The 27,012-nt window shown below is 40.2% G+C and overlaps 2 protein-coding genes across 2 annotated transcripts; one reads left to right on the top strand and one right to left on the bottom strand.

The window, feature by feature from the left end:
- Nucleotides 1–26,984, top strand: spz6 (Spaetzle domain-containing protein 6). Its single transcript, XM_089739078.1, has 10 exons — nt 1–189; nt 15,112–15,257; nt 15,608–15,760; nt 16,392–16,499; nt 17,387–17,491; nt 24,738–24,837; nt 24,920–25,053; nt 25,267–25,378; nt 25,476–25,559; nt 25,869–26,984. Exons 1-10 carry the CDS (start codon nt 163–165, stop codon nt 25,971–25,973), a joined length of 1,074 nt encoding a protein of 357 aa, XP_089595204.1. The 5' UTR covers nt 1–162; the 3' UTR covers nt 25,974–26,984.
- LOC114246862 (nicotinamide riboside kinase 2) lies at nt 18,028–21,348 on the bottom strand. Its single transcript, XM_028179580.2, has 4 exons — nt 21,208–21,348; nt 20,081–20,653; nt 19,381–19,507; nt 18,028–18,604 (listed from the first exon to the last, which is right to left on the bottom strand). Exons 2-4 carry the CDS (start codon nt 20,446–20,448, stop codon nt 18,512–18,514), a joined length of 588 nt encoding a protein of 195 aa, XP_028035381.2. The 5' UTR covers nt 20,449–20,653; nt 21,208–21,348; the 3' UTR covers nt 18,028–18,511.
- Nucleotides 26,985–27,012: the final 28 nt, after the last annotated feature.

Here is a 27,012-nt window from a genome sequence, read left to right on the forward strand (position 1 = left end):
TACAGGCTCAACGCACCGTTGACACCGTTGCCTGATAAAACGAAGAAGAAAAAAAAACAGTGACCTAGCGCGGGAAAAATCTTTTTAATACTTTGACTAGTTTTGCCAGTTTTGTGTTAACAAAAACATTAATTGTCAGTGTATCGTGCTCCGTTGGCGAATATGGCGAGATGGTTATTAATTTATTTTGTAAGTACATAATAAGTTATATATTATTCCTAAAAATGGTACCCATAGTATTCACATTTTGTCATGCCAAGCCTCTAATATAGTCCAGAAGTAAGGTCGTCCAACAATTACCATCTATCTGTACTGAGGACCGGATCTCAGTCCTCAGTGTTACAGCGAGGAAGAAATACTCATTTGATATCTACGAAAATGACTGGGCCGAGCTACCTACTGACGAGAGCTATTAAGTGATAGGGCTGAGAGGGACGAGCTTTCCATATTAGAGCTTAATGGATTCGGTAAAACCTTCGATCAACAATAGTAACTAGATATCAGGTCGGTGCAATAAATACGTCTCGTTAATTAACAGCCCACTTGAGATGTGAGCTCTTACTTTGATTATTTCACTTGAAACACATCTAATGTAAACACGTCTTACAATGCCGCAGTGTATATTCAAAAGTTGCAAAAATTATGCCCGATAAATTAATAATGTCCCTTTATCTCGTCACTATTGTTGATCGAAGGGCAAAACGTATCTACTAGGATCGCACCGTGTACGAACTGTCTCCGCAGGCCTAGTGACCCGACGCTAAAACTAAATTAACGGAATCATCACAAACAGCTCCTAAGAGTGTCCTTTACTGAACGTACAAAACAGAAGAAGCTAGTCTCTTTGGAGGCCCTTTACTGGTGGTAGGACCTCTTGTGAGTCCGCGCGGGTAGGTACCACCGCCCTGACTATTTCTGACGTGAAGCAGTAATGCGTTTCGGTTTGAAGGGTGGGGCAGCTGTTGTAGCTATACTGAGATCTTAGAACTTATATCTCAAGGTGGGTGGCGCATTTACGTTGTAGATGTCCATGGGCTCCAGTAATCACTTAACATCAGGTGGGATGTGAGCTCATCCACGCATCTAAGCAATAAAAATAAAAAAAAACCATCTCAAACAACTCTTAAGAGTGTCCTGTACTGAACGTACAAAACAGAAGAAGCTAGTCTCTTTGGAGGCCTAGGAGTTCTGGGCAATCCGTCAGAATACGACCATTAATGATTTGAGTGGCTCTCTTCTCTGTGACATTTGTCTAATGGAACTAATAGTTACGGCGCGTGCAAGTCCGCTCAGCGCTCGACGACCTCCACCATTTTGCTAGACAATTGGGATTTTCTATTACAGTGATTGCATGTTGCCAGTCGGACATTTCTATTTTTATTATACGGCCCATCTAACTGTATCTACCGTAGTCCGTAGTCGTCACAAGGTGATGTCAGATCAAAGTTAAAGTTGGGTGGTCCCACAGGCTGTCCCACTCACTACATTGGAACGTGCAAGATACTGGTACCTATCACCTGCTACCTACACTACGGGCTTACAGTATGCCCTGCAATGATTGCAAAAGAAAAAACAATTTAATAGAAGATTTAGAAAAACATTATAGTTTAATACAAATTTTAACAAGTACATTCTTCATACAAGCGACAATCAAATCATCTCAATATACAATTATTCTACATGAACATTTTAATCGAATCACAATAATTCTATTCGTATCGCTACATACATATGGTTCGTGATATGTCCCAGTTAAATCGGTCACAGTTCTGAGTCCACCTCATGCGGTATGCATGAGAAACGGTACTGCGCCGACTCACCGCCTTATAAGATTTCATTTCTGTGCCAACTGTGGGATGGACGACATTTCAAAAGCACATAATAGTTTACAAATTTCTAATGTGTTATTTTGTTGCACAATTGTCCCCGGCCACATTACACTATTTTGAGATCGCTTTTCAGACCTTCTCACTCTCTTGGCGTGTGATCGAAGGTGCACCATAGATTTGGTGATTCTCTGCGATGCTTAGTAGTTTTGCGTACTTGATGTACTTGCTCTTTGTTATTTGGGTTGGTAACGAAGTGGATTACCCTGGTAGCTTCTGTGTAATAAGCAGGCAAACTTTTCCTAGCTGCAAGACTAAGAAATAGTGGACTAAAGAAAATCCCATAAATGATCATGCCTCGACTCACTAATTTAAAATACAGTAAGCAGTAAAAGCAAATCAGAATGATAATCTAGAAATCGCATCTGGAATTTAAATATTTTGGATTCGGGTCAAGCCCTGAACAGTCTTCACACTCTGTGACGCGATGCGCGAGACAAGTGTGGTTACGAGTAGTGTTTAAATTTAATATTTGTATTGAGTTGGGACAGCGCCCTTAGCGGCAAACGATGGGAAGCTGTTCCGACTCCATAAAAATTTGAGTTAACTTTTACGCGATCGAGAAGTTAATAAGCTCGCACTAAGCACACTGCCCTCAGTGGGCGGAGCAAATTCTCACTCATGTCCTAGATAACTTCTTGTGAATCCGCGCGGGTGGGTACCACCACCCCGCCTATTTCTGTCGTGAAGCAGTAATGCGTTTCGGTTTTAAGGGTGGGGCAGCTGTTGTAACTATACTAAGACCTTAGAACTTATATCTCAAGATGGGTGGCGCGTTTACGTTGTAGATGTTTATGGGCTCCAGTATCCATTTAACACCAAGTGGGCTGTGAGATCGTCCACACATATAAGCAACAAAAAAAATTTAATGTAATAACAAAACCACAAGAAATAGTAGATCGTATTGTTAGGTTACATCAGCAGCATTCTTTCTATTTATGCTTGGCTTGTCATGTTTATGAGTATCTATGAGCAGATAGACCTGCTAGCGTGTTCTTCCACCTCGAGCAGTTTTTCTCTGCGGTGTGCACTAATACAATTCTGCTTGCCCAAGTCCCACTACGAGCAGTCGATGCTAAGTGCTGTTTTTCCATTAAGGCCTATGATACGTCATCTCTGCCATTGTCTGCACTCACATCTCACTCTCTTGTATATCTTCGTTCACGCAGTCCATTTAAGCCCATTTAGGACAATAATATATGCAGATGAAAATAAAAAGACGCATAAATAACAAATCGAAATAATAATTATTTTTATCTGTTTTTAGTCCTGTTGACTGGTTTCTAATATACTGGTCAGTATATTAGAGCGAAGTTATAAAATTATTGTATTTTCATCGGTTCTTGATACGCGTGGAATATTTACAAGTGAATCGGATGACTTGATATTAGTGAAAATTACGGTCAAAGATTCCGTTAAAGACAGATAAACATGGATATACATACCAAACTAAAAGGGGTAAAAATCATACACGATATAACGAGCAAAGCCACAAGCGATCGACATTGCTCACAGTACGAATACAGTTTTACTCTATTCTACATACGGTATTGAAGAACTTTAAAAACAAAACAAAAATCAATATGTCTCTATCCATATAAAGCGTTTACCTAATACGGCCTTTTGTTATTTAAAATATCTATTTTAACGGCTCATTCCGAGTCAACCGTAACGTGTGCTTAATTTGATAATCAATCGTTGTGTGAAAGTTTAACGGGGTTCTATAAAAGGATGATGTAAAGCATAAACAAGTGTGAATCACCTGCGAAGAATGCGGAGAGGCTAATGTAGAACTCACTTGTTGAACGTGTTCATGATCCATCTGTGTCAGAGACGTGCCGTGTGCGTGTGCAAACAGTACACAGCACAGTAATTATGACAATGGGATAGGCCGCAACAATATTTTCTGGCAGTTCTAGATGTCATCTATCGAGTCTCGAATCTCTTCTAAAGAGAAATGCAACAGCCGTTTTCCTTCCGAAACAGTTGTGATGCGGCGGGAAAATATCTGTGAACTACCGCTATGATTCCCATGAGTAATCATGAGCCCTGTGAGCCCCACTCCAACGGCAGACTCCACTTCACAAGTGACCGTTTTCGATCGAAAGTTGAAAGACTATTTGCGACTATAAGAGACATTTTTGCAACTGTACAGGAGAGCTATTTCCAAGAAGTAAAAATAATTGAAGTTCAATTAAAAACACCTAACTGTTGATGTTAATAATACCAAATAAAATGCACCTTTAATTACAAAGATAAATTTTAATGTGACGTATTACGCGAAATGTCGCTATTATTTATTTATAGAAAACTCTGATAAACAACTCAATCAGATACCTACCTACCTAAATACAATAAAGGTCATGAAACTAGTATAACTAACAGACGCTGTCGTCTTCACTTCGCCTGCCCGTGTCCTTCAAGCAATTTGTATGGGAAGATTGTATTTAAAATATTTCATAAAAAAAAATATTGTATAAATAGGTGGACGAGCTCACAGCTCACCTAGTGTTAAGTGGTTACCGGAACCCATAGACATCTACAACGTAAATGCCGTCACCCACCTTGAGATATGAATTCTAAGGTCTCAGTATAGTTACAACGGCTGTCCCACCCTTCAAACCGAAACGCATTACTGCTTCACGGCAGCAATATTTATATTGAATAACTTTTTTTAAGACTACGACGAAACATAAAAAAACTCCAGAATGTCGAACCGTAGCGCGCCTACCAACTTAACAGCAGGGTCTTATTAATATCGATGAATAGTAAGTAATGTTAAGTAAATTGTACAAGAGTAACGGAATGTGTTGGGGTTGACGACCGCCGGTTCGTAACCGGGTGAAGGACGCGGCACCGGGACACACAACGCGGTCAACAGCACACCGGGCCGGCCACCAGTCGTAACTTTTACGGCACGGAATGCTCCTTCACTGTTATAAACTTTCCGTTTAAGCTTTTAAGGTAGGTACTAATAGTACTAGATAATAACCGCTCTAAAAATTCTGCCACTAACGCCAACGGCAGTATTTAATGATAATATTCGATTTCAAGCTTCTACGATATTTTGATCGTAACGAAATATTATAATAAACAACTTCGTTGGCTATCAGTTAAGCTGTGCTGTCAGCGAAGCCTTATGGAGTATATTTTGGTATTTTGTTCGTAGAACCATTATGAATAATGTACATTTATGAATTAATATTGTGATAACTTGATAAATTGTGTTTTTTTTAGAAATTATATTTAAAAACGAATAACATATTGATAAAATGATGAAATGTGAATAATATTTTTCGATATTACCGACAGAATAAAAAAAATATATGAACTGGTTATTTAAAGAAAAAAATCAAAATTATAGATAAAGTTGATTATTGAAAACACGAATAAAACAACATTTTCTGAAAGTAAATCGTAGCTAGATCGATTTATCGCCCCCGAACTCCCCTGTATACTAAATTTTATGAAAATCGTTGGAGCCGTTCCCAAGATTCAGATTATATTTATATATTATACAAAAATTGCTCGTTTAAAGATATAAGATTTATAACTACTAGTGGTCCCGCAGTAGTCGAAATTCGACTTTATGTAATTGAAATTATAAGTTTGTACTTTATTATGATTCTATTGTCAAATTCTATAATCACAGATTTCCATAGACCTAGGTTTCATATTTCAGTGCAGATTTCGCCAAGACTGCGCTTTAGGCAAATATTAATAAAGACAAACAATATTTAATTTCATTCTCACGGATCGTTTGGAACCTCTGCGTCTGCGGAGGGACTTCGGTTCCCTCTGTATTTTGTACCGTATGTTCGATGGGGAATGCTCTGAGGAATTGTTTGATATGATACTGTGGCGGGTAGCCATCATACAACGCAAGATAATTGACAGATGCCTGAATCTCGCTTACGACATTTTCAAGATAAGCTCGCATATATACAAGTTTCGAATAATAACATTCGGACGGTCGGTCTACCGAGCAAACATCACCCGCTCAGTGGAAGATCTTCCTTTCGTCGTTCAGCATTCTATAATACCATCATCTCGTTTTTACTATCGCACCGCCCGCCACCGGAGTAGAGTTCATCCATACTACTTAGTCACTGCGTTCATCCACAGTGCGTTTCTATAGATCATATTTGCCACATACCATCCGGCTTTGGAATGAGCTCCCCTCCACGGTGCTTCCTGAGGGCTATGACATGTCCTTCTTCAAACGAGACTTGTGGAGAGTATTAAGCCGTAGGCAGCGGCTTGGCTCTGCCCCTGGCATTGCTGACGTCCATGAGTGACGGTAACCACTTACCATCAGGTGGGCCGTAAGATTGTCCGCCTGCTCGGGAAATAAAAAACGAAAGAATCCCTAATTCAGTATTACATGGGCTGTAAGCACATATGATGAGTATATACGGAACTAAAAAGATATAAAAAAATCTGGCCACAAACGGCAATTTAGCGTGATTATATTTCACAATACGGAATGCTCAAAGTCGAGTAGGTACTGAGCCGCCGCGTCGGCATCCAGGTCACTTGCGCTTTCGTTTTGTTCATATTTTCACGTTTATTTATGAGTAAAAGTTATAGTTTGTGATCAAAATAAAGATAAAAACTTTATATTCGGTGTTTCATTTACTGTTTCAAAACGTAGAGAAATTATATTCTGTTCTGATTTACGCTTGGCTTGGTAGTATGTCCAACGCATTATTTTAAATTAAGATTTTTGTAATCACATTCAGTGTTGTCTAATAATAATAATAATAATATATTATATTATTAAAGATCCCACTATTAGAGACGATAAATGCCGCAAATGCAACACCCAGCCAGAAACCATACAGCACATAACTGGAGCATGTTCAACCCTTACACAGACAGATTACACTCACAGACACAACCAACTTGCTAATATTATCCATCAACAACTGGCTCTCAAACATAAATTGATAGAAAATACAAACACACCGTACTACAATTATAAACCACAAACCGTTCTTGAAAATGACTCCTGTAAACTTTATTATGATCGCGCTATTCTTACCGATAGGACGATTCACTACAATAGACCGGATATCACTTTACAAGATAAAAACAATAAAGTCACCTACATTATTGACATTGCAGTCCCGAATACCCACAACATTCAAAAAACGTTTACAGAAAAGATGACAAAATACACAGAACTTAAAGAAGAAATAGTTAGAATTTGGAAACAGAAAAAAGCATACATAGTCCCAATAATAATCTCAACCACTGGAGTTGTCCCAAACCACATCCACAACAGCTTAAAGCTTCTAGATTTAAAAGATAACATATTTATTTCACTACAAAAGGCAGCTATCCTAAATACATGCAGAATAGTGAGAAAGTTCATGCAGCTTGAAGAAAACCAAACTTACTACACGCAATAAAAACTAGCATAATTATTAACTCATAACTAATGTATATTACTTGGCCAAAAGCCCGTATATACAGTTCCACCGGCTCTGTCGACAGACTGAACTGAGAAAGGGGAAACATATGAAAATAATAATAATAATAAACATTTATTCCAAACATAAATTTACTAAAAATGAAATAAAAATTAAAAGAAAAATAACAAGACTTGGAAACGGTTACCGGCTCAGCAAAGCCTAACAGTACCGAGACTATCGGTACTGCGGCGCTAATTTTCCGCCGGCACCTGCGGAGGTTCTACATAGATATAATTTAACATTTACCCCCTCTATTGGCGGTCATGTCATTGGCTCCACCCCTTATACCCTCATTAATCCATGCTTTGTAATCAACTCTTTGTTCTAACTCTGTAATTATTCCACGTTATTCTAACCGGTGCTAGCTTAACCTGCCTATAACTGATGTTTATATCCATCCCATGTCTTCTCATAGATATTGTAAAAGTTAAGTCTCCCTCTCTTCGATCGGTTCCTCACTGCTGAGGATCGTGACTCCGTCCGATTTCGTCAACCAACTGTCTCCATCGATCCCGCCCTGCAGCCCGGTGGAGTTAAGTCAAGGGATTCAAAACCAAACTACTAGTAGAGTCGCTAGTTAGAATACTATTGTAGTTACAATAATGCGTTGTTTCCCGGTGGCTGAGCGTTATAATGTTTTTTTTTATTGCTTAGATTGGCGGACGAGCTCACAGCCCACCTAGTGTTAAGTGCTGGAGTCATGGTCCAGACGGCTGGCCGATCCTTCGGCTGGTCGTAGGACCGTCGAGGCGATTCGCCCGGTTCTTATTAACTGGGTGAATCGTGACAGAGGACGCCTCACTTTCCGGCTCACGCAGGTGCTCACTGGGCATGGTTGCTTCGGTGAGTTCCTGCACCGGATTGGAGCCGAGCCGACGGCAGAGTGCCACCATTGTGGTTGCGACTTGGACACGGCGGAGCACACGCTCGTCGCCTGCCCCGCATGGGAGCGGTGGCGCCGTGTCCTCGTCGCAAAAATAGGAAACGACTTGTCGTTGCCGAGTGTTGTGGCATCGATGCTCGGTGACGACGAGTCGTGGAAGGCGATGCTCGACTTCTGCGAGTGCACCATCTCGCAGAAGGAGGCGGCGGGGCGCGTGAGAGACGCACAGGCCCGCCGCCGTCGAGCGGGGGCCAGGGAGGCGGATCTCGCCCAAGCCCTGGCCCTCTAAGTGTTTCGGGTCTCCCTCACATGTCAGCCTGGGGACCGGCGAAGGAGGCCTAAGAAGACGACGTGCAAGCTGCTCTGCACGTGTTTTATGCATGAGCATCCGGGTGATGGAAGGCCGGCTATCCTCAACCCACGCTGGTTCTGACCCAGCGGGGTATTCCGTAGGATAGACCATTCTAACCGGCGCCATGTAGGCGGGCTTCGGATAGCCTGCCGACCGAGAGGGCTGGTGGTCGTGGCGCCGACGACCGCCAGTCCGGGGGAGGGTGATGGGAGAGATGTGCTCCGCACTAAGCGCTTCACTTTCCCCCCTTTGCCTTTTCATGAGTTTTGTCTCATGCGAGGTTTGGACGTTGGTTGTTGAGAGACAGGAGGTTTTAGTCGGTTCGACTCCGACATGCCCCGCCCTCCATCTCCAGTGAAGGGCGGAAGTCCGGAGATTTCCTCCTGACAGAAAAAAAAAAAAAAAAAAAAAAAAAACCTAGTGTTAAGTGGTTACTGAAGCCCATAGACATCTACAACGTAAATGCTGATATAAGTTCTAAGGTCTATAGTTACAACGGCTGCCCCACTCTTCAAGCAGAAACGCATTATTGCTTCACGGCAGAAATAGGCGGGGTCCGCCATAACCCACTTGAAGTTGCATGCTGCACACTGGAAGTAAGCAGTTTCATATTCTGATGTTGTTACGGGTCCTCGACATTCGTACGTGAGTTAAATGTTTTAGTATGATCTAAATGCGCCGCTACATCGAGTAGTAGCCGATGCACACGCAGAGTTCCGTTACCGAGAACCAGACCGCGACCGGCTCACTGAACTCATTTACACAAATGTACACGGAAACTTGGGAACTGATGCCTAACTCTTACATATAAATAGACACCCCAAGACTCGTCGAATGAAGCTTATTAATTTAGTAGCTACAAGAGTACATTCCCCATTACGTCTATTGCTAACATTATAATCCTTGTAATCGTCTATTAGTGACATTAGTAAGGCGCTAAAAGACAGCTTGTCCTAAGTTCACGAAGAAAACTTATTAAATAATCATTAATAATAACTACCCAGTTTTTAACTAATTCAGAATTATTTATCTTTTATCGGAACTCATAGACGTGGATGCCGCCACCCTCTGGACATGAGGTCGAATTATGAATTGTATTGCCTCTGTCGCATCGTTCAAACTGGAACGCACGATGCTTCACGGCAGAAGATTCAAGTCTTTTGTCGAATGTCGTCGTGGCCTAAAGGATACGACGTCCGATGTAATAGTCATGAGCGATGCACCGGTGTTCGAATCTCAGGCGGGTACCAATTTTTCTAATGCAATACGTACTCAACAAATGTTCACGATTGACTTCCACGGTGAAGGAATAGCACTGTGTAATAAAAATCAAACCCGGAAAATTATAATGTGTGTAATTACTAGTGGTAGGACCTCTTATGAGTCCGCACGGGTAGGTACCACCACCCCGCCTATTTCTGCCGTGAAGCAGTAATGCGTTTCGGTTCGAAGGGTGGGGCGCTACTGTTGTAACTATACTAAGACCTTAGAACTTATATCTCACGGTGGGTGGCGGTATTTACGTTGTAGATGTCTATGAGCTCCGGGACCACTTAACACCAAGTGGGCTGTGAGCTCGTCCACCCATCTAAGGAAAAAAAAGAAGGTAATTTTTAGTAACAGTTTCTCTCGTCAATATTTCTTTTATTACAACTTGGGTCGTCTAATTAGGAATACATCTCCTAAAAATGTATATCAAAGCTTCTGGAGTTATTTTTGGTACACACTACCTTCTGCTACATTCTTATAGTTGATCCATCACATCCTCGCGTGCGTGTCTAAGTGATTCTTGAAGAGCATCCAACCCAGTAACTTTGTTTCTAGTACAACGACTACCGCGCGACACCGCACCTTATTAATTTAGGCAATAAAAACCAGAATAAGGTTAATTTGCAAGTAAAATAAAAAACCATATAATTAATCACGTAATTTAGGATAACAACGTTTTTTAACTATGTTTAATTATTCATAATTAAAGTTACTTGTTTTTTATGCCGCGAAACTTTAGAAAATATTACGGACCTTTCTAGTGAAAATTATTGTTACCTTCCCTTTCCTTGTCTGAAGTGTAGACCTACGATTAATATATTTAGGTTTCTAACTTGTAATCCTCAGAAAATTAATTGAAATCCTTTCGAGTGCCTTCAGGAATGCGGCCAACGCATCCTCTTTTTTTTTTATTGCTTAGATGGGTGGACGAGCTCACAGACCACCTGGTGTTAAGTGGTTACTGGAGCCCATAGACATCCACAGCGTAAATGCGCCACCCACCTTGAGAATAAGTTCTAAGGTCTCAAGTATAGTTACAACGGTTGTCCCACCCTTCAAACCGAAACGCATTACTGCTTCACGGCAGAAGTAGGTGGGGTGGTGGTACCTACCCGTGCGGACTCACAAGAGGTCCTACCACCAGTAAAAGCGAGTCTGAGCATCCTCGGCTCAGACTCGCTTCGTTATGTCCGGTTTATAGGCGCTGGCAATACAGCCAGTGGATTCACATCCACTATTAACGTAACACGGCTTAGCCTGACTGTTTGAAGAAAAAAAATTGCCACTCAACAGTCGTGACTCGGGAGCTGATATATAATTACGCCATTATAAAAACCACTTTTACTATTTTTCAACATATCATACTCGTATAACAATATATAATTTCAGAGGTTTCGAATATTTTACAGTTTTCGTGGTTACGGACGACTTTTAGAGTAGGAGTGAGTTTAAGTCTTGTTTTGGTGTACCAGCTGCCTCGCCCTTCAAACTCGAACAGATTGTTGTTTCTGGGTAGTACTAGACAGGGTGGTGCACCCATCCGCGCGGGAGAATAGGCCTAACGGTCATAAAAAGTGTAAAAGTTACTGTGGGCTTACTCCACATAACTATTAAATATTATTTTGGATTCATTATATACAATATATAAATTACACAACACATAATATATACAACAATATAACATAACAATAACAAAAAAAAAACAAAGATTGGAATTTTTTACACATCATATCGTTCGGACAAAAAGTATTTATTTTTCGATAATTTGTTTGTTGTTGTTTAACCTATCTCTGTGCTTGTCACTCCTTCTTTCTCTTTATTAACTTCTTGTGTGTATGTGATTAAATAAACTGTTTGTGTTTGTGTACGGAGTGTACTTACTTACATTATTTAAAACCACCTACCAACCATCACAACCACCGAAGGTAATTGAGCTAAAACGCTCTAATACAACTAAATTACCATGATAATTTTCAATAAAATATACAGTGTAACCACTACTGCAGATTACTCTGAATGTATGTCGTCTAAATATAGAGAGCACAGGTACCTACCAGTTGTGAAAGCAGTCCAGGCACCGACACCTGCCGCTGACTGAGATTACTGATTAGATTATCTTATTAGCGTATTCACAATTACCTAGTAAAACTAGCAGGACGTGTCTAATACTAGTAGTTATTTTCCTACCAAAACTGCGCTATGTTCCAGTGTGATAAACAGCCAACGAAAAGTTGAATTTGACGAGCGACGACCCTAATTACACCTTATTAGTTACAGCCCTAAACTCAGAGCTACACGTGTGCCTTTTTTTCCCCTACCTATGCTGATAGCCTTGAGAGGCTATTTCAGCTTCACCCTAACGTGTGTAAGTGAGCTCACGGGGCTCAAACCGGAGAGTTGCTAACACTGACCCTAGCAAGAGCAGTGCTTCGCAGAATCTACCACCGGATCGGAAACGCGACCCACTGAGAAGATCCAGCGAGAAACTCAGTGGGCTGTGTCTAGGGGTTAATTCGCTCGTCGAGCCCTTCGTCACAAGCGACGGGTTCGACGAGGACGGTGACCGGTGCTTGTGGTGCCTAAAAGCACCGTTAATGGATCGGGAGGATCCGTAATGACGTGCTTTGGGCGACGTCGACTGTTTACCATTCGGTCTACAGGATCGGGTATGTAGTTTCCAGCGGCCACGACAAAAGGGTTCTCATGTCGTGCCGCCTTCTCGAAATGGCGCAAACGTGTGCCCGTAACCTATTCCTTCAACAAAACCGGCCACAATACGAGCGCTTTCCTATAGAAATCGGCGCCGATTGAACATTAAAAAAAACTAAATTGTCTCTGTCTTAGACATTGTCTGGTCGTGTCCCAGTTATTGTGTATAATTCAATGAAGTAGGAAACCTATGGAAATGAAACGTCAACCAAAATTTCGTGCCACTGTGACGTCATCTGGCCACAAAACATGGCGGCTTTAGTGCGGTACAAAAGATTTCAATGTTATCAGGTTTTATCGATAAACGTTCTTGGCTCATTTTATTTTAAATATTGTTGAGTATTATTTATTTGTAGAATTTATACTTTAATGGGAAGTAAGTAGGTATATTGTTATGTGCAAATATGATATGATTTAGATGGGTGAAATCTAAGACAAGTTCGTCCTTCGAATTTGCCAAGTAAACGATATGATGATTTTTAAAAGTTGCTACACTGATTTTATAAAGTTGTCGTTTTTTCGCAAAACACAAAGATATGGCGTAGTTCAAAGCCATCAGCCCATTTCTAGCATGCTAAATGTTATCGTATTTTGAGTACGTGTTTTTCTTAGACTATTACAATCTATTTTAATTGTTTTGCTGACTCTAAAGTCCGTAACATACTACCGCAGCGCACCCCAAGGAAGGTGCGCCGCACCATTTGAATCACTTTCGCTTGAGAGTGATTCAAATTTTAAACTTATCAAGGGACCGCGTGAAAAAAAAAACACCTACAGAACATTTACTCATTAATTACAAACGTCATTCCTTGTGACTTCCTCTCTAAAATCACTTAATTATTAAATATTTAACAAATTTACAATAGTGTTTTACTCACTGCGGAATAAAACTATTTTATTTAAATAGTTCCGAAGAGATTTTGTCGGTAGCCTTTTTCCCGAAATATCTAAACAGAATGTCTAAATATGTTTTGATGACATATTTTAAAGTGGTATTTATGATTAGTGTCATGATCAATAGATTCCGACCGAAAAATTGATTTTTCGGATGAGGGCTCCATAATGAATTTAAATACATATAGATAATAGTTTTAGGGCATCGACTTTCTTGAGATCCTATAAAATACGTTTTAATTATTATTTTTGTATGTTTTAAGCATAAATTATGAAATTTTATATAATCAATCATATTAAATCGATATCAAAGTCAATAAATAATGTACAACCCAAAACAGACGGCCGAACTGACGTGACAATGACATTTGGCGCGCTAAACATGGCGGATTTTCGGCCTCATTAGACGGAGACGGAGATATTTACGTATATTCATGTTTCATTTTATGTACGCACTGAAATACCGTTATATTGTTTTCCTGCGAGTTAAAGTGCTGAGTAAGAACGAGATAGATATATGTTTATGTATGTGCCTTCAAAATGGGTGCTATTTATATAAGCAATTGTACGTATAGAACAATATGTCGTGTCCCTACTATATAGGTCTATGGTATAATTTGATGTGAAATTACGGGTGGAAGTATTTTCTTTTGTAGGAGTTAATTGAGCGGAATCGGAGGACAGACGGAAGTGGGTTTAGGCACGAAATTACAGTGGCACACCCGTCAGCAAAAAGTCTAATTAAGTGCGCTTCAATTCATGACGTAAATTATTAAATTACTGGTGGTAGGATCTCTTGTGAGTCCGCACGGGTAGGTACCTCCACCCCGCCTATTTCTGCCGTGAAGCAGTATGCGTTTCGGTCTGAAGGGTAGGGCAGCCGTTGTAACTATACTGAGATCTTAGAACTTATATCTCAAGGTGGGTGGCGCATTTACGTTGTAGATGTCTATGGGCTCCAGTAACCATTTAACACCAGGTGGGCTGTGAGCTCGTCCACCCATATAAGGAATAATAAAAAAAAAGTTTAATTTTATACTTTGCTTCCTCATCACCACCTTTTCAACGAAATTGTACAGAGTACTGTCTGGCTGTTATTTTGGTACGAATACAAATGAAACCATATATTGCTTATGGCCCACAAACGCAATGGAGTTGTGTGATGAGCGTCAGGCACCTCTCTATTGCATGAGCACGCTAACCATACTTTGAAACTGAAATACTGTATGCTGAGGAAATGTTCACATTGCACATATCTTGTATCTTTGAAATCACAGTCTACGTTGCTTAAAAACATTTTCTTTTTTAAGTTTCTTTTATGCTCCATAAAACTGGAATATTGCTGTGTTATTCAAAACTTAATAGACATAATTTGACATAATAGGCTCGTTTCACGAATCTCTTGTGTACTTGTACCATAGTCTATAATCGAAATATTTTCAGGCCTCGTTTACATCTATGGAGATATCCTATAATTCGCTTTTTGGATAAAATCAATATGTCGTTGTGTAGCGATTCCTAGACCTACACGAGATTCACACCCAACTGTCAAAAGCTATGAATGTCTTGTAGACACGACGGTAGTTGATTGAATGCAATTCCTCAGTAATTATTAACGTACTAAGTAATTATTGTTCCCAGACTTTACTGGCGGTACTATCGGCAGCTCTTCCCGAAACCTCGACGCCACCAGAGCCGAGACTGGATGACGACTTGGACTCTAATTCCGAAGAGCCTCCTGAAGGATACTATGCTTTTGTGGAATCACCGAACGCCACACCGCCCAGGTGAGTCCACTGGTGTTGCACCACGCTCCGTACGTTAGAGGCGGCAGAGTCGGCTCCAAGCCTCAGCCCTCGGCTTCCTCCGCACACTATGGTCACTGCTGCAGACGAATTACTGTAATCCTAAGCGACACGTCTCATTCTCATTGGAGTATCGTCCAATGTTCTTGCTGGTAGAACGCGAACTCGTCTCTGTATCTACAGCAACGCACGTGAGACAAGGATACGATCATGGCGAAGGTCTGCGCTGTGACGCTGTGAGCGAGTGCAAGTAAACGTAGAACGTCTGTAAGTGTGCGGGAGTACCCAGTGCTTAGAAATAGTCATCTCTGACCGCTGGTGTCGTGTTGCAGAGTGCGTCCCCCCCCGTACCGGCAAGTGTCGGACGAGTGCAAGGAGGGGGGGCGGGCGCACGTGTCAGCCGACAACCTGTGCGGCGACCTCAACCGCGGCCTCATACCGCGCAACCCCATGGGGCAGTACCATCGCGGTGAACCTTACCCTTTGTAAGTATTGAAGATACTCATTACTTTTGGTTTAATAGATTCGGAACAGCAAGCGCTATTGAATCACAAAATGCTTTAAGCGCAGAACTGTCAGTTATCCCATGTGTACCCGAAATACACATGAGATAAGAACAACCCTGGACCCGAATACCAAACAACTTCGACAAAGAAACTGGCCCGATCGCAAACAGAAACTGAATTTGTGGTATTAGCAGATGGGCTTTCAACTTTTATTTTCCAAATTAGTAAACTTTATAATACCAATTTGACTACATTTGCCGGGTCTACGTTCACAAGTCTCCACGTGAGAGGTCTTTTGAAAGAGCCCCACTGAGTGTCATTCGGCCACAAAAGGAAATGTGTTAATCAGACGATGGTTTGGAAGGTGGACTTTGTTTGAGACTGTTTGATAATTATTAAAAGACTCTTTTTATACGAGACTTTCGAAGTTTTCATTGGTGACGCGGCAAACTCAACCATCAGTTTATAGAAAATAAATGAAACTCAAACCGATGTCTTGTGTTTGTAGCTGTTTATTGTAGGTTTATCTTTTAATCATATTATGTATAACCTGTTTGTGAGGTATGAATAGCAATGAAGACGGTGCCAATGCATTGTTGACGTGTTCCAGCGAACTGATTCGCAACCACACGCTGCGGTTCTTGTCGAGGACGCTGCCCGTGCTGCGCGCGGACGCCACGCTGCCCCGCGTCGCGCGCCTCGCCCCCGCGCCCGCACGGTGCGTACTCCCCAGTGTGACCAATGTTCAACCCGAACTAATGAACCAGCTTTTAGACATATTGCAATGAATAAAATAAAAAAATAACCGCCTCTTAGTCATGAGCACTAGAGGACGTACCTACTGTTGGGCCGGGGCTGGTGGTAAAACCCTTTTTCTAAAATAAACTTACTAAATGGTCTTTGCTACAATTGTTTATTAAACCGGGAAACTATGTGTCCGGCCCACGATGATTCCCTTTCACTGGTTAAAGCTGATGGCTGGCCATGTTTTTATTTTTTATTGCTTAGATGGGTGGACGAGCTCACAGCCCCCCTAGAGTTAAGTGGTCACTGGAGCCCATGGACATTTACAAAGTAAATGCGCCACCCATCACTGAGATATACGAGATGAGACACCAATGAGATATATTTCAAGAATAAACATGGTTTTATCACTCTCCCGTCCTCAAACTACCCCCGCTACAATCGTGTCGATAAATCACTATATTATTATAGTTTCTTTACAGATTAACATCGTACAAACAAAATGTTTCGTACTCACAATATTGTCATAATAGTTTAGTCTTTACCTTTCAGTCGAAAAGGAAATGCTATTCTTCTATTCAGTGTTTAGGGATTTTTTTTTTATTGCTTATATGAGTGGACGAGATCACAGCACACCAGGTGTTACGTGGTTACTGGAGTCCAGAGACATCTACAAAATAAATGCGCCACCCACCTTGAGATACGAGTTCTAAGGTCTCAGTATAGTTACAACGGCTGCCCCACCCTTCAAACCGAAACGCATTACTGCTTCACGGCGGAAATAGGCAGGGCGGTGGTACCTACCGGCGCGGACTCACAAGAGGTCCTACCACCAGTACCTAATTGTTAAATGTAATACAGACTGGAAGAAAGGTCGAAGCGTTCAGTGGAGGAGGAAGTTAGCAGCTCGTTGCCGCTCGAGCATCGGTCCAGGGACAGCAAGAAGTTCTGCGACGGCGGCGGCATGTGAGTACCGCACACGGCCGCCCTACTTCTTACTTCTAACTCATTCATTGACCATACTCTACTGTTCTCGCTGTACGCTAAAGTAATATGAAATAACTCAAACTTAACTTAATTCAAAAAGCACAGACAGATTTTATCTTCTAGATATTAACTGCGGTTTAATTAATTAGACTAAATCAATTGTTTAGACAAGTTTGCTCTTGTGATTCTGCGGCGAGCAATGTGTAGTACAAAAGGGTCGGGTCAGTGACCCCTGCGAGTCCAGGGCGCGGCGAGCTGCTAGTTACATTGCGCGTTTGTCTCATGTAACTTTTTGTTTTGTAATTTTATTGTAAGTGTTAAACATTTTGACTCCGTAACGATTTCTGTGGGTATTTTTACATTTCGACATAATTTGTATGAGGCAATAAGGCTACGTTCGTGTCATTACAATGAACCTCGTGCGTCAACTATCAGGTGGGCAGCAGCAGCCTTTGACGTGATGATGTCCGCGGACAACAATCAAGTAAGCCTCGGATGCTAATGAAAAACTAAAATAATTATAACAAAGTGAACGTCTATATTTCTTTTTTTTTCCGTTAATAATAATTAAATTACAATTTAACCATATAAAATTATTACAAAAGTAAATAGAAACGTTAGATATACATTTAGGTAATTTATCAACCGGCGCACGGTTGTGGACAGTGTCATTGTTATAGGACCGATAGCCTGCCAAACGAATATTCCCATTATTGTCGTTATAGACCACCGATGAAATATCATATTTTTTTGAAAACTGTAGCACCCAATACAGTGACACAACAAGATTTGCGGGAGCCGTTGTCAGCGTAATCATCAATTTAAATTCAATTTCAAATTTGATTAAAAACTTGTATTGAAACTAGCGACCTCATGGGACTGAAGTCAATGCGCCTTCTGTGCGGACATACGAAGGTTGATTTTGCGATGATATACCGTTTATATTGATACATTTAATTGTGGCCGACAATCTCGTGGCCCCGGGGCGCACGGAGGCGCTCACCTCGTGAGGGCGTCGATGTCCGCCATGACGACCTCGAACGAGTCCTGCTGCGTCGCGTCCAGCAACTTCACGCGCCGGTCCTGCTCTATCTGAAACGACAACAAAACGTGCCCTGTAGTAAAAGTGCCGCGGTCGCACACTACCTGCGCCCTGTAGTAAAAGTGCCGCGGTCGCACACTACCTGCGCCCTGTAGTAAAAGTGCCGCGGTCGCACACTACCTGCGCCCTGTAGTAAAAGTGCCGCGGTCGCACACTACCTGCGCCCTGTAGTAAAAGTGCCGCGGTCGCACACTACCTGCGCCCTGTAGTAAAAGTGCCGCGATCGCACACTACCTGCGCTCTGTAGTAAAATTGCCGCCGTCGCACACTACCTGCGCCCTGTAGTACAAGTGCCGCGGTCGCACATTACCTGCGCCCTGTAGTACAAGTGCCGCGGTCGCACACTACCTGCGCCCTGTAGTAAAAGTGCCGCGATCGCACACTACCTGCGCTCTGTAGTAAAATTGCCGCCGTCGCACACTACCTGCGCCCTGTAGTACAAGTGCCGCGGTCGCACATTACCTGCGCCCTGTAGTACAAGTGCCGCGGTCGCACACTACCTGCGCCCTGTAGTAAAAGTGCCGCGGTCGCACATTACCTGCGCCCTGTAGTAAAAGTGCCGCGGTCGCACACTACCTGCGCCCTGTAGTAAAAGTGCCGCGGTCGCACACTACCTGCGCCCTGTAGTACAAGTGCCGCGGTCGCACATTACCTGCGCCCTGTAGTAAAAGTGCCGCGATCGCACACTACCTGCGCTCTGTAGTAAAAGTGCCGCCGTCGCACACTACCTGCGCCCTGTAGTACAAGTGCCGCGGTCGCACATTACCTGCGCCCTGTAGTACAAGTGCCGCGGCCACACGCACGTGTCGAAGTACCCGGCGACGTCTGGCGGGTCGTACAGTCGCAGCACGCGGCGGGACACGCACTCCCCGTACTCTAGGATGAAGTAGTATCTGTAAAACAAACACAACACATTGCTTTAGACCGCATGCAGAAACAAAACATTACTAAAACTTTTCGGATAAATAGTAATTAAAATAATTAGCTAAGCTTTGTTGTTTTACATAATATGTACAATGTATGTACTGTGGAATAAATCTCCTTTTCCTTCATTGTCAGTATGAAACAAAATATTTTGAATATTATGTTATCACATAAAGTAATCATAAAAACAAGTAATTTTGCAGTAGTAAGCACGTGCAATAAAACTGTTGAACTAACACCAGTGAAGATTAAAAACAAATTGTAGCTAGCCTAGTCATTTTAGTAGCTTATTGAATTTATTTTATTCCATTACATGAGCATTGAACAGTTCATAGCACATCATGTAACATAGTCGATAACACATTCTCACTAATGCCACAGACTTCTGTGAGAGAGGTCACATCCCTATGCATCAGTAGCTGTTTGCACAAACATAAGGTACTAGTAGAACATTCATGTGAGAACCACAATACCAGTTCCAGTAAATATTCAACATCTAGAGACACTAATTTAAAAACTGATATTTACGGTAAAATTCTCACCTCAAATCACAGATCTCCATAATAGGTTTATAATTTAACACTGTGAAACCTTCAATCACCAAGAACTTTGTACCGGCTACGGTGGATGTTCCCTCCAAACGGTTGGCATGCGACCTGTCCTCGCCGTTCAAGGTCTTCGTGATGTCATCGTACATGGTCTCCATGTCCAGCGACGACAGCACATCGTAGTCGTTGTGGTCTAACCCTTCGCACTTAATGTGTTTCGGACTGTCGTCAGGATAAAAATATTTGTCTTGATGAAACACGTAGACTGGTGTTAGGGCATTCTTTAATTTATTGGCGAGGGTCGTTTTTCCGCCACAAGTGACCCCGGAAATGCCGATTATGATCCAATCTTTGCCTGGCATATTTGAATTTTGGCTCAAATTTGGTGATGGTGGTACAAAGTTTGTTGTACGATATTGAATTGATTTTTTGTGGCTCAGATCTATAAATAAGGGTAAATGTGGTACAGGGTGAAGGACATTAGGCCCCCTATGAAGAACAGTCCCCAAACAGCGCAGAATAGTAGAAACCACTTTGGATTTGGGATCAATTCATAAACAGCAGAATCTGAAAAAAAAAAATATTAAAAATTTAAGATAGGTGATATGGCCAGTTCTAATAAAATACTAAATTAGTTTTGTCCGTGTTTTCCTTTACTGTTGTTCTGCCATCCGTTATTCCCCTTGAACTAATGGTCTCTCACATAATGGATTTGCAATTAATGGATGCATTCTAGTTTGAAGCCTGACATCTCTCAAGGTGATGAGACAATCGGGTCAGGGCGAGATATATAAAAGTAAGTGAATGCAAAGACATGGAGTAGAAGGCAACATCAGGTTGTGCCTCTGGATTTTCTGAGAACCATAAGTATAATAACAAATGGCATAACATCAGGCTTAGGCCTATTGAGATTATGTTGATAAACAAGAATTCTTTGAACTATACGTTTTATTTTTAATAATTAATTCACACACATTATCACACCGCATACAATATGGCAAGACGGAAGGATGTACAAAAGTGGCGCCATCAAGTGTTACACTATAAATAAGAGCAGAGCATACAGCCTAAAATCAATAAAATTTTATCCAATAAGGCCTTCACTGGAACAAAAAACCTACCTTCGTCCAAAAATGGGTATGTGTTTATCCAGAGAGTGGTCAAAATAAATAGAGTGGCCGTAGAAATTAATATAAATTTTCCCACAACTGCATCAGGAATGTCCATATACATATATTTTTTAATATAATTATGTAATTCAGCTACAAAACAATTCTTTTTCAAAGTCTTGAAATGATTGTTTTTCTTCAGGGAAAAGGATGGATTTTTCTTTACCTTTTTTCACTTCTGTGTTCTCAAGTAAAGGTTTTTGCTTTTTAGCCCTTTGTATAATCTGAAAGTAAATTGAAAAACGAAATTAATTAATTTCTGACATCAAGCATTAGTGACATTGCAGTTCTCATTAAGATCTCTGCATGTAGGAGGTACACTTTTAATAATAACTACAAAAGTTTTCTTCTCTCAAACTAAAAACCATATGCAAATATAACAAAAATACTAATTTTAGGTACAATAAAAAATATACTTGGAGAACAAAACTATTGTTTGTTGAGAAGTGGCCATCTATGTAGTATATGTTACATAACCAATTACAGAGTCACTAGTAGAGTGACATTACTTTAAAGAGTCACAGAACTTAATTATTAACTTTAGTAGGGGTACCTTTTTTTTTAACTCTGGGCAAAATGTCTTGACAGCTAACAATCCATACAAGCTCAGAACAGCCCTAGCAGGTAGAAGAGTCAGGTAACATATCAATATTACTTAGTGGAAAAGCAGTTAGCTCCATGAGTGAGACTTAGATTCCAATATCAGTCAAACATTTCTCTGACAAACAGATTTGTTTGGTTCTTTTCTGGGTGCTTAATATCAATGTTTATAATAAATAATATTCAAACTAATGTAATTGTGCATATCAGTCCCCCGTTCCCATAGTACAGGGAATATCAGTATAGCAGCCAAAAGACAGTGTGTTATATGCGTGAAAATAGAAAGTCAAACACACATAATGGTCCTATGATATAAATAAACTTAGATTGTGTAATAATATTAGCAACTTACTTTTTCAACAATATTGGGATCTGCTGCAGGTTCGGAAAGAACTAGCAACTTTTTTATATTCTGGTCAACTTTATTATCATTAGTTGTGTTGTTTGTTTTTCCACTTCTACTTTTGTATGGATGAGGAACTGCTGCAATTTACGGAAAAAGTGTTAGCTTTTTTTAATGAAAGAGAGATTACGCCAATCTACAATTTGTTGAGTTGAAGGCATTGAGGATTTTTTGTTTTAAGCATTTTGATTAAATATAATTTATAATATTGTAGTGTATTCTGCACATTCAGGAGATTATTTCAACTGAATTTTTGAACAACCATAGAGACAGTGAACATCATTTTATGGTTTCAAAAACACCTGATTTTCATTGGCTACATAGTATAACATTTGAATTTTAAGTAGGTAGCTCTGAATAAATCTATCTCCTACCTTCCTCCCTAAATCATACCTCCTAGTTATGGTACTGCTGGAAGGAGAAAGTTTTTATGGCAGAAATATTTTTACTGCATAGTCAAGTGAACAGGCTCAGGGCCCACCTGGTGGTAAGTCATTACAACAGAATATAGACATCACAATGTGGACATCTCCACCCCTATAGAAACATGAGGTCTAAATCTCAATTTTGTAGTATATGGGGGTTCCACCCTTGAAAACAAAAGATATGACTGCTTCGTGGCATAAGTGGTCAGGTTGGTCAGGTGCAAGTATATAAATTCTCTACCACTAGTAATTGCTGATTGGCAATCATAATATTATTATGATGGTTAAATAATCAAAGAATGATAAAGCACATTTTCTGGTTCTACTTTAAAACACCCATAAGAGATAAGATGTGTCATTGTAAGCTGACACCATACACCATGTATGTCAATTTATCACACAGGGGAAATAACCACTGTATTTATAGTATAGTATAATATGGCAAACCATGATCAAATTTAAAACCATTCCAACAAATGGAACATTACTCTCACTGATGGTTGATGGTTACTAAATTTAATATGTATAATGGTGGGATAAGTTGGGACTGCAATTGTGCCAATGTAATGGCTACTTCTATCTTATGAATTAAGATTGGTTTTCGTGTTGTTACACTTTGATAATGTCTTACACTATCTGTTGATAATTTGGTTATTTTTATCAGGATTGTTAATTTGCTAATTCGAGATTATAGAAAAAAGTAATACTATCGGACTTTCACAATACTTAAAATAGACACGCTATGTAATGTAGGTGCCATTCTTTATATATATGTATATAATGCGATCTTATCTACTTACCAATGTCAACAATGAATATTTGCAGGATCAATTTCTAGATAGAATTATCTAGAAACCATCGTGTTTATCTGAATTTATTAATAAAATAAGATCGTAAAACTATATGACAGACTATGACGCAAGTATTATTATCAATTTCCAAATAAAATAATTTATTTAATGTACCTTGACCTGCAGACCTCGAGCGTTTCTTACCGCGCTTTTTTAGTTTGCTGTGTTCTGTTAGAAAAAAAAAGAACATGAGAAAAAACAAGTAAATTGTATATTTTTTAATTCATATTCGTAATAGTTTAACCTTCTGGGTCGACAAATTCCAATGCCTGTCTGATTAAAGCTGAAGACATATTTTAAGATGATACATTAATAAAAATGATTCACTTTCAGATAAAATTTTACGAATAAGTTCTTATTCCTACAATCTATCCTAACCTAAAAGTGGTTCGAATTTTCAACCATAGTTTTCAACTATTAAAATTAAAACTTGAAGATTTGTCATTTGTTGACAGCTGACTTTACCCTGACTTACCTGACAGTTGACTTATCCGAATTTTTAGCTGTCGACTATTTTTTCTTTCGACTTTTTGCCGGTGGTATCACATCATAAATGGTCCACTTTATTTTTATAGCATAGTAGGTAGTATGCTATAAAAATGAAGTGGTCCATTTAAATACCACCATAATAAAGTGAACTATTGGTTTCGATATTTGAAACCGGTAATTGACTTTCGAGTAAATTAAATTTGTTTTGTATAGTAATAATATGATAAGGCAATATTACATCCACGTTATGGGCTGCATAGAATCATATTCTTTGGCAAATTAATGGTAATAAAATGGGGTCTTGTTGCACTTTAAAACAAGGTATATAAATAAATTCCTTTATAAATCAATGTTTTGATGATGCGAACGTTTCTGTTTGTAATAACGCAATCAATTGATATCTATCATCAATCAGAATATTAGTAAAAATTAAGTGCGACTGGAACTAAGCTACATTATTGACAACTGACCCAAGATTTGGTCAGCAATGTTTTGCGCGGAGAATTTTACATCCATGCGGTTTACTCATTCTATTAGACAATAAGAGCATTGGATGACAGTCCTCAACAGATAGTCCCTCACAGGAAAATCGTCTTTTTTAAATTTAAGTTTTACACATTAACGTTCGCTGGAACTAAGTAAATATATTGAAAGAACAGGAGTTATTTATTAGGATTTATAATGTTATAAATATTTTCTTCATATAATTGACAGCTTCTGTACGTTGTATCGCGCCATCAACGGCGATAACGAAACTCCCACAGTGGAGAGACGTGAGGATCCGGGAGTACCAGCACCGCATCATCGATATGAGGTATGGTTTTGTGTCTGATTTAATTATAATCTGTATACCGTATACCGTAACATAGTGAGAGTCTGGACCACGGTATGTGCAGGGTCCGCCCACGCCGTGCCCGGCGCGCGTGGAGTACGCCACTCCGGTGTTCGCGCGGAACTACCAGGGCGTCTGGCGCTACGTCGTGCAGATACCCTACGAGGGGTACTTCACGCAGACCGTCGAGCTCACCAGGTACTCCACCAGCCACTCGACACAGTTCAACACGTGCTTATGTTTATTAGCTTACAACTTGATGCGACCGTCGCTCGCGCTGGCAACAACGACAACAGCTGAACATTTCGCTAAAACAACGGAAGGCGTAGAGTTTTGAATCTACGAGCTCTTGTATGACTCACATGAGAATTGAATATCCCTTAATTTCACCTTTAACTTTTTTATCTTCAGGTGCATGCAGTCCCGTTGTCATTATTTAGAAGGTGGATGTCTGAGCTCCCCTCGCTGGGTCTCCCTGCTCGTCGCTGAGTTACACTATCCCACAGAGCTTCAGACTCCGCAGGTACGGTGTGACTGAGAGATAAACGAATGTTGAATGTGAGATCTGATAATTTTGAAGTCTGATAGTTTCCGTGAATCTGAAACTCAATAACTTCCAGCCGGAGTACTCGCAGTACACCGCCGAGCCCAGCACGGAGAAGCCCCCGCACTGCGACGGACATGACGACATGGGCTGCTTCCAGGTATTCAACTTTTTTTATTGCTTAGATGAGTGGATGAGCTCACAGCCCACCTGGTGTTAAGTGGTTACTGAAGCCCATAGACATCTACGACGTAAATGCACCACCCACCTTGAGATATAAGTTCAAAGGTCTCAAGTAGTTACAACGGCTGCCCCACCTTTCAAGCCGAATCGCATTACTACTTCGCGGCAGAACTAGGCGGCGTGGTGGTATCTACCTGCACGAACTCACAAGAGGTCCTACCACCAGTAATTACCACCAGTAATACATGATTACATAACATTACATTAGTTCCCACCTCCCGTTCAGGTGAGGCTCTACTACGACTGGTTCCTGGTCCCCGGCTCCTGCAAGTGCTGGAGGCCCGACTACTTCGCGAGGTATGTCCGGCGCCGTCAGAACAACGAGTTGTAATTCGGTTCAATTTGATCCGGTAGATGAACTTCTTAATGAGTTCAAACATTTAGAGGCATATTCAATTCGGTCGTTGTAAACCTGACTGCCTACTTGTGCAGCAGTCATAGCCGCAATTGTCTACTGAAAAATTATACTCGTGCCGCCATTAAATCATGTTACTTAATGTGACATTAAGGACAAGCACATGCATTAAGGAAACCGAATAAAATAAAACGCCATGGTTGTAATAATTCAAAGTATTTGCTGATATTGCTACATTTTGCAAAGTGTAACTACTGAAGATTATTATAATTAAAATATATGTAGAGTGACACAATTTTATGATAACAGCCTAATCTCTCAAATATATTAAGTGTATAATCTATGGCCTAATCATATAATTATGTTACGTCAATACGTCACTCTACTATCATGTCATCAAGATAGACAGATAATAAATTAAAACAATATTGCCATAGGAGTTAATCCTAATAATCACAAAGATTGTTGTTCATCCTTTTTTGATTCTATAAATTGATATAGCATAATAACTTTTATAAACATTTTTTCATGTATTTACTTATTTCGAGAGGATTTTATTAAATTTGATACTAGTTGTTCCTTGAATCTAAGGACTTAAGTAGAGCCAAGTTCTGGAAACTTGTCACTAAGTTGATATGTATTATTTATAAGGTATTATTCAGGAGTTGTGACTACTAAGACTGGGCTATAATTTGTATATTGTTAGATATTTTCACCAAATATTTTTAATGCGGTAGTTAGATCTCCTGTAGAAGTAGCATAGGATGTACCTTAGTAATTATAATTGTATTTAAACTACTCATTATTGAAATAAAAATAATAATTTAAAATTGCTTTCGATTGCAATATTATAATGTTAATAATACTTTTTTTTAGTATTTATAGCTAAGAATGCATTTATAGTTGTAATTTTAAAAGTTTAGATATAGTACAGTTCTTCAGATATAATATTTTTTGTTGTTTATTAAATCGCTTTATAACAAATTATACCTGTCTCTTAATTTACCCTCTGGTT

Source organism: Bombyx mandarina, chromosome 28 (genome assembly GCF_030267445.1).
Source record: "Bombyx mandarina strain Sakado chromosome 28, ASM3026744v2".
Lineage (NCBI taxonomy): Eukaryota > Metazoa > Arthropoda > Insecta > Lepidoptera > Bombycidae > Bombyx > Bombyx mandarina.

What these genes read in the sequence shown, in the direction of transcription:
- spz6 (XM_089739078.1), top strand. Translation starts at nt 163, where the DNA reads ATGGCGAGATGGTTATTAATTTATTTT. An exon ending in GATGGTTATTAATTTATTTT is followed by an intron (nt 190 to 15,111) that starts GTAAGTACATAA and finishes TATTGTTCCCAG; the next exon opens with ACTTTACTGGCGGTACTATC. An exon ending in CAGAGCTTCAGACTCCGCAG is followed by an intron (nt 25,379 to 25,475) that starts GTACGGTGTGAC and finishes AATAACTTCCAG; the next exon opens with CCGGAGTACTCGCAGTACAC.
- LOC114246862 (XM_028179580.2), bottom strand. Translation starts at nt 20,448, where the DNA reads ATGCCAGGCAAAGATTGGATCATAATCGGCATTTCCGGGGTCACTTGT. An exon ending in ATGGAGATCTGTGATTTGAG is followed by an intron (nt 19,508 to 20,080) that starts GTGAGAATTTTA and finishes TTTGTTTTACAG; the next exon opens with ATACTACTTCATCCTAGAGT. An exon ending in ACTTGTACTACAGGGCGCAG is followed by an intron (nt 18,605 to 19,380) that starts GTAATGTGCGAC and finishes TTGTCGTTTCAG; the next exon opens with ATAGAGCAGGACCGGCGCGT.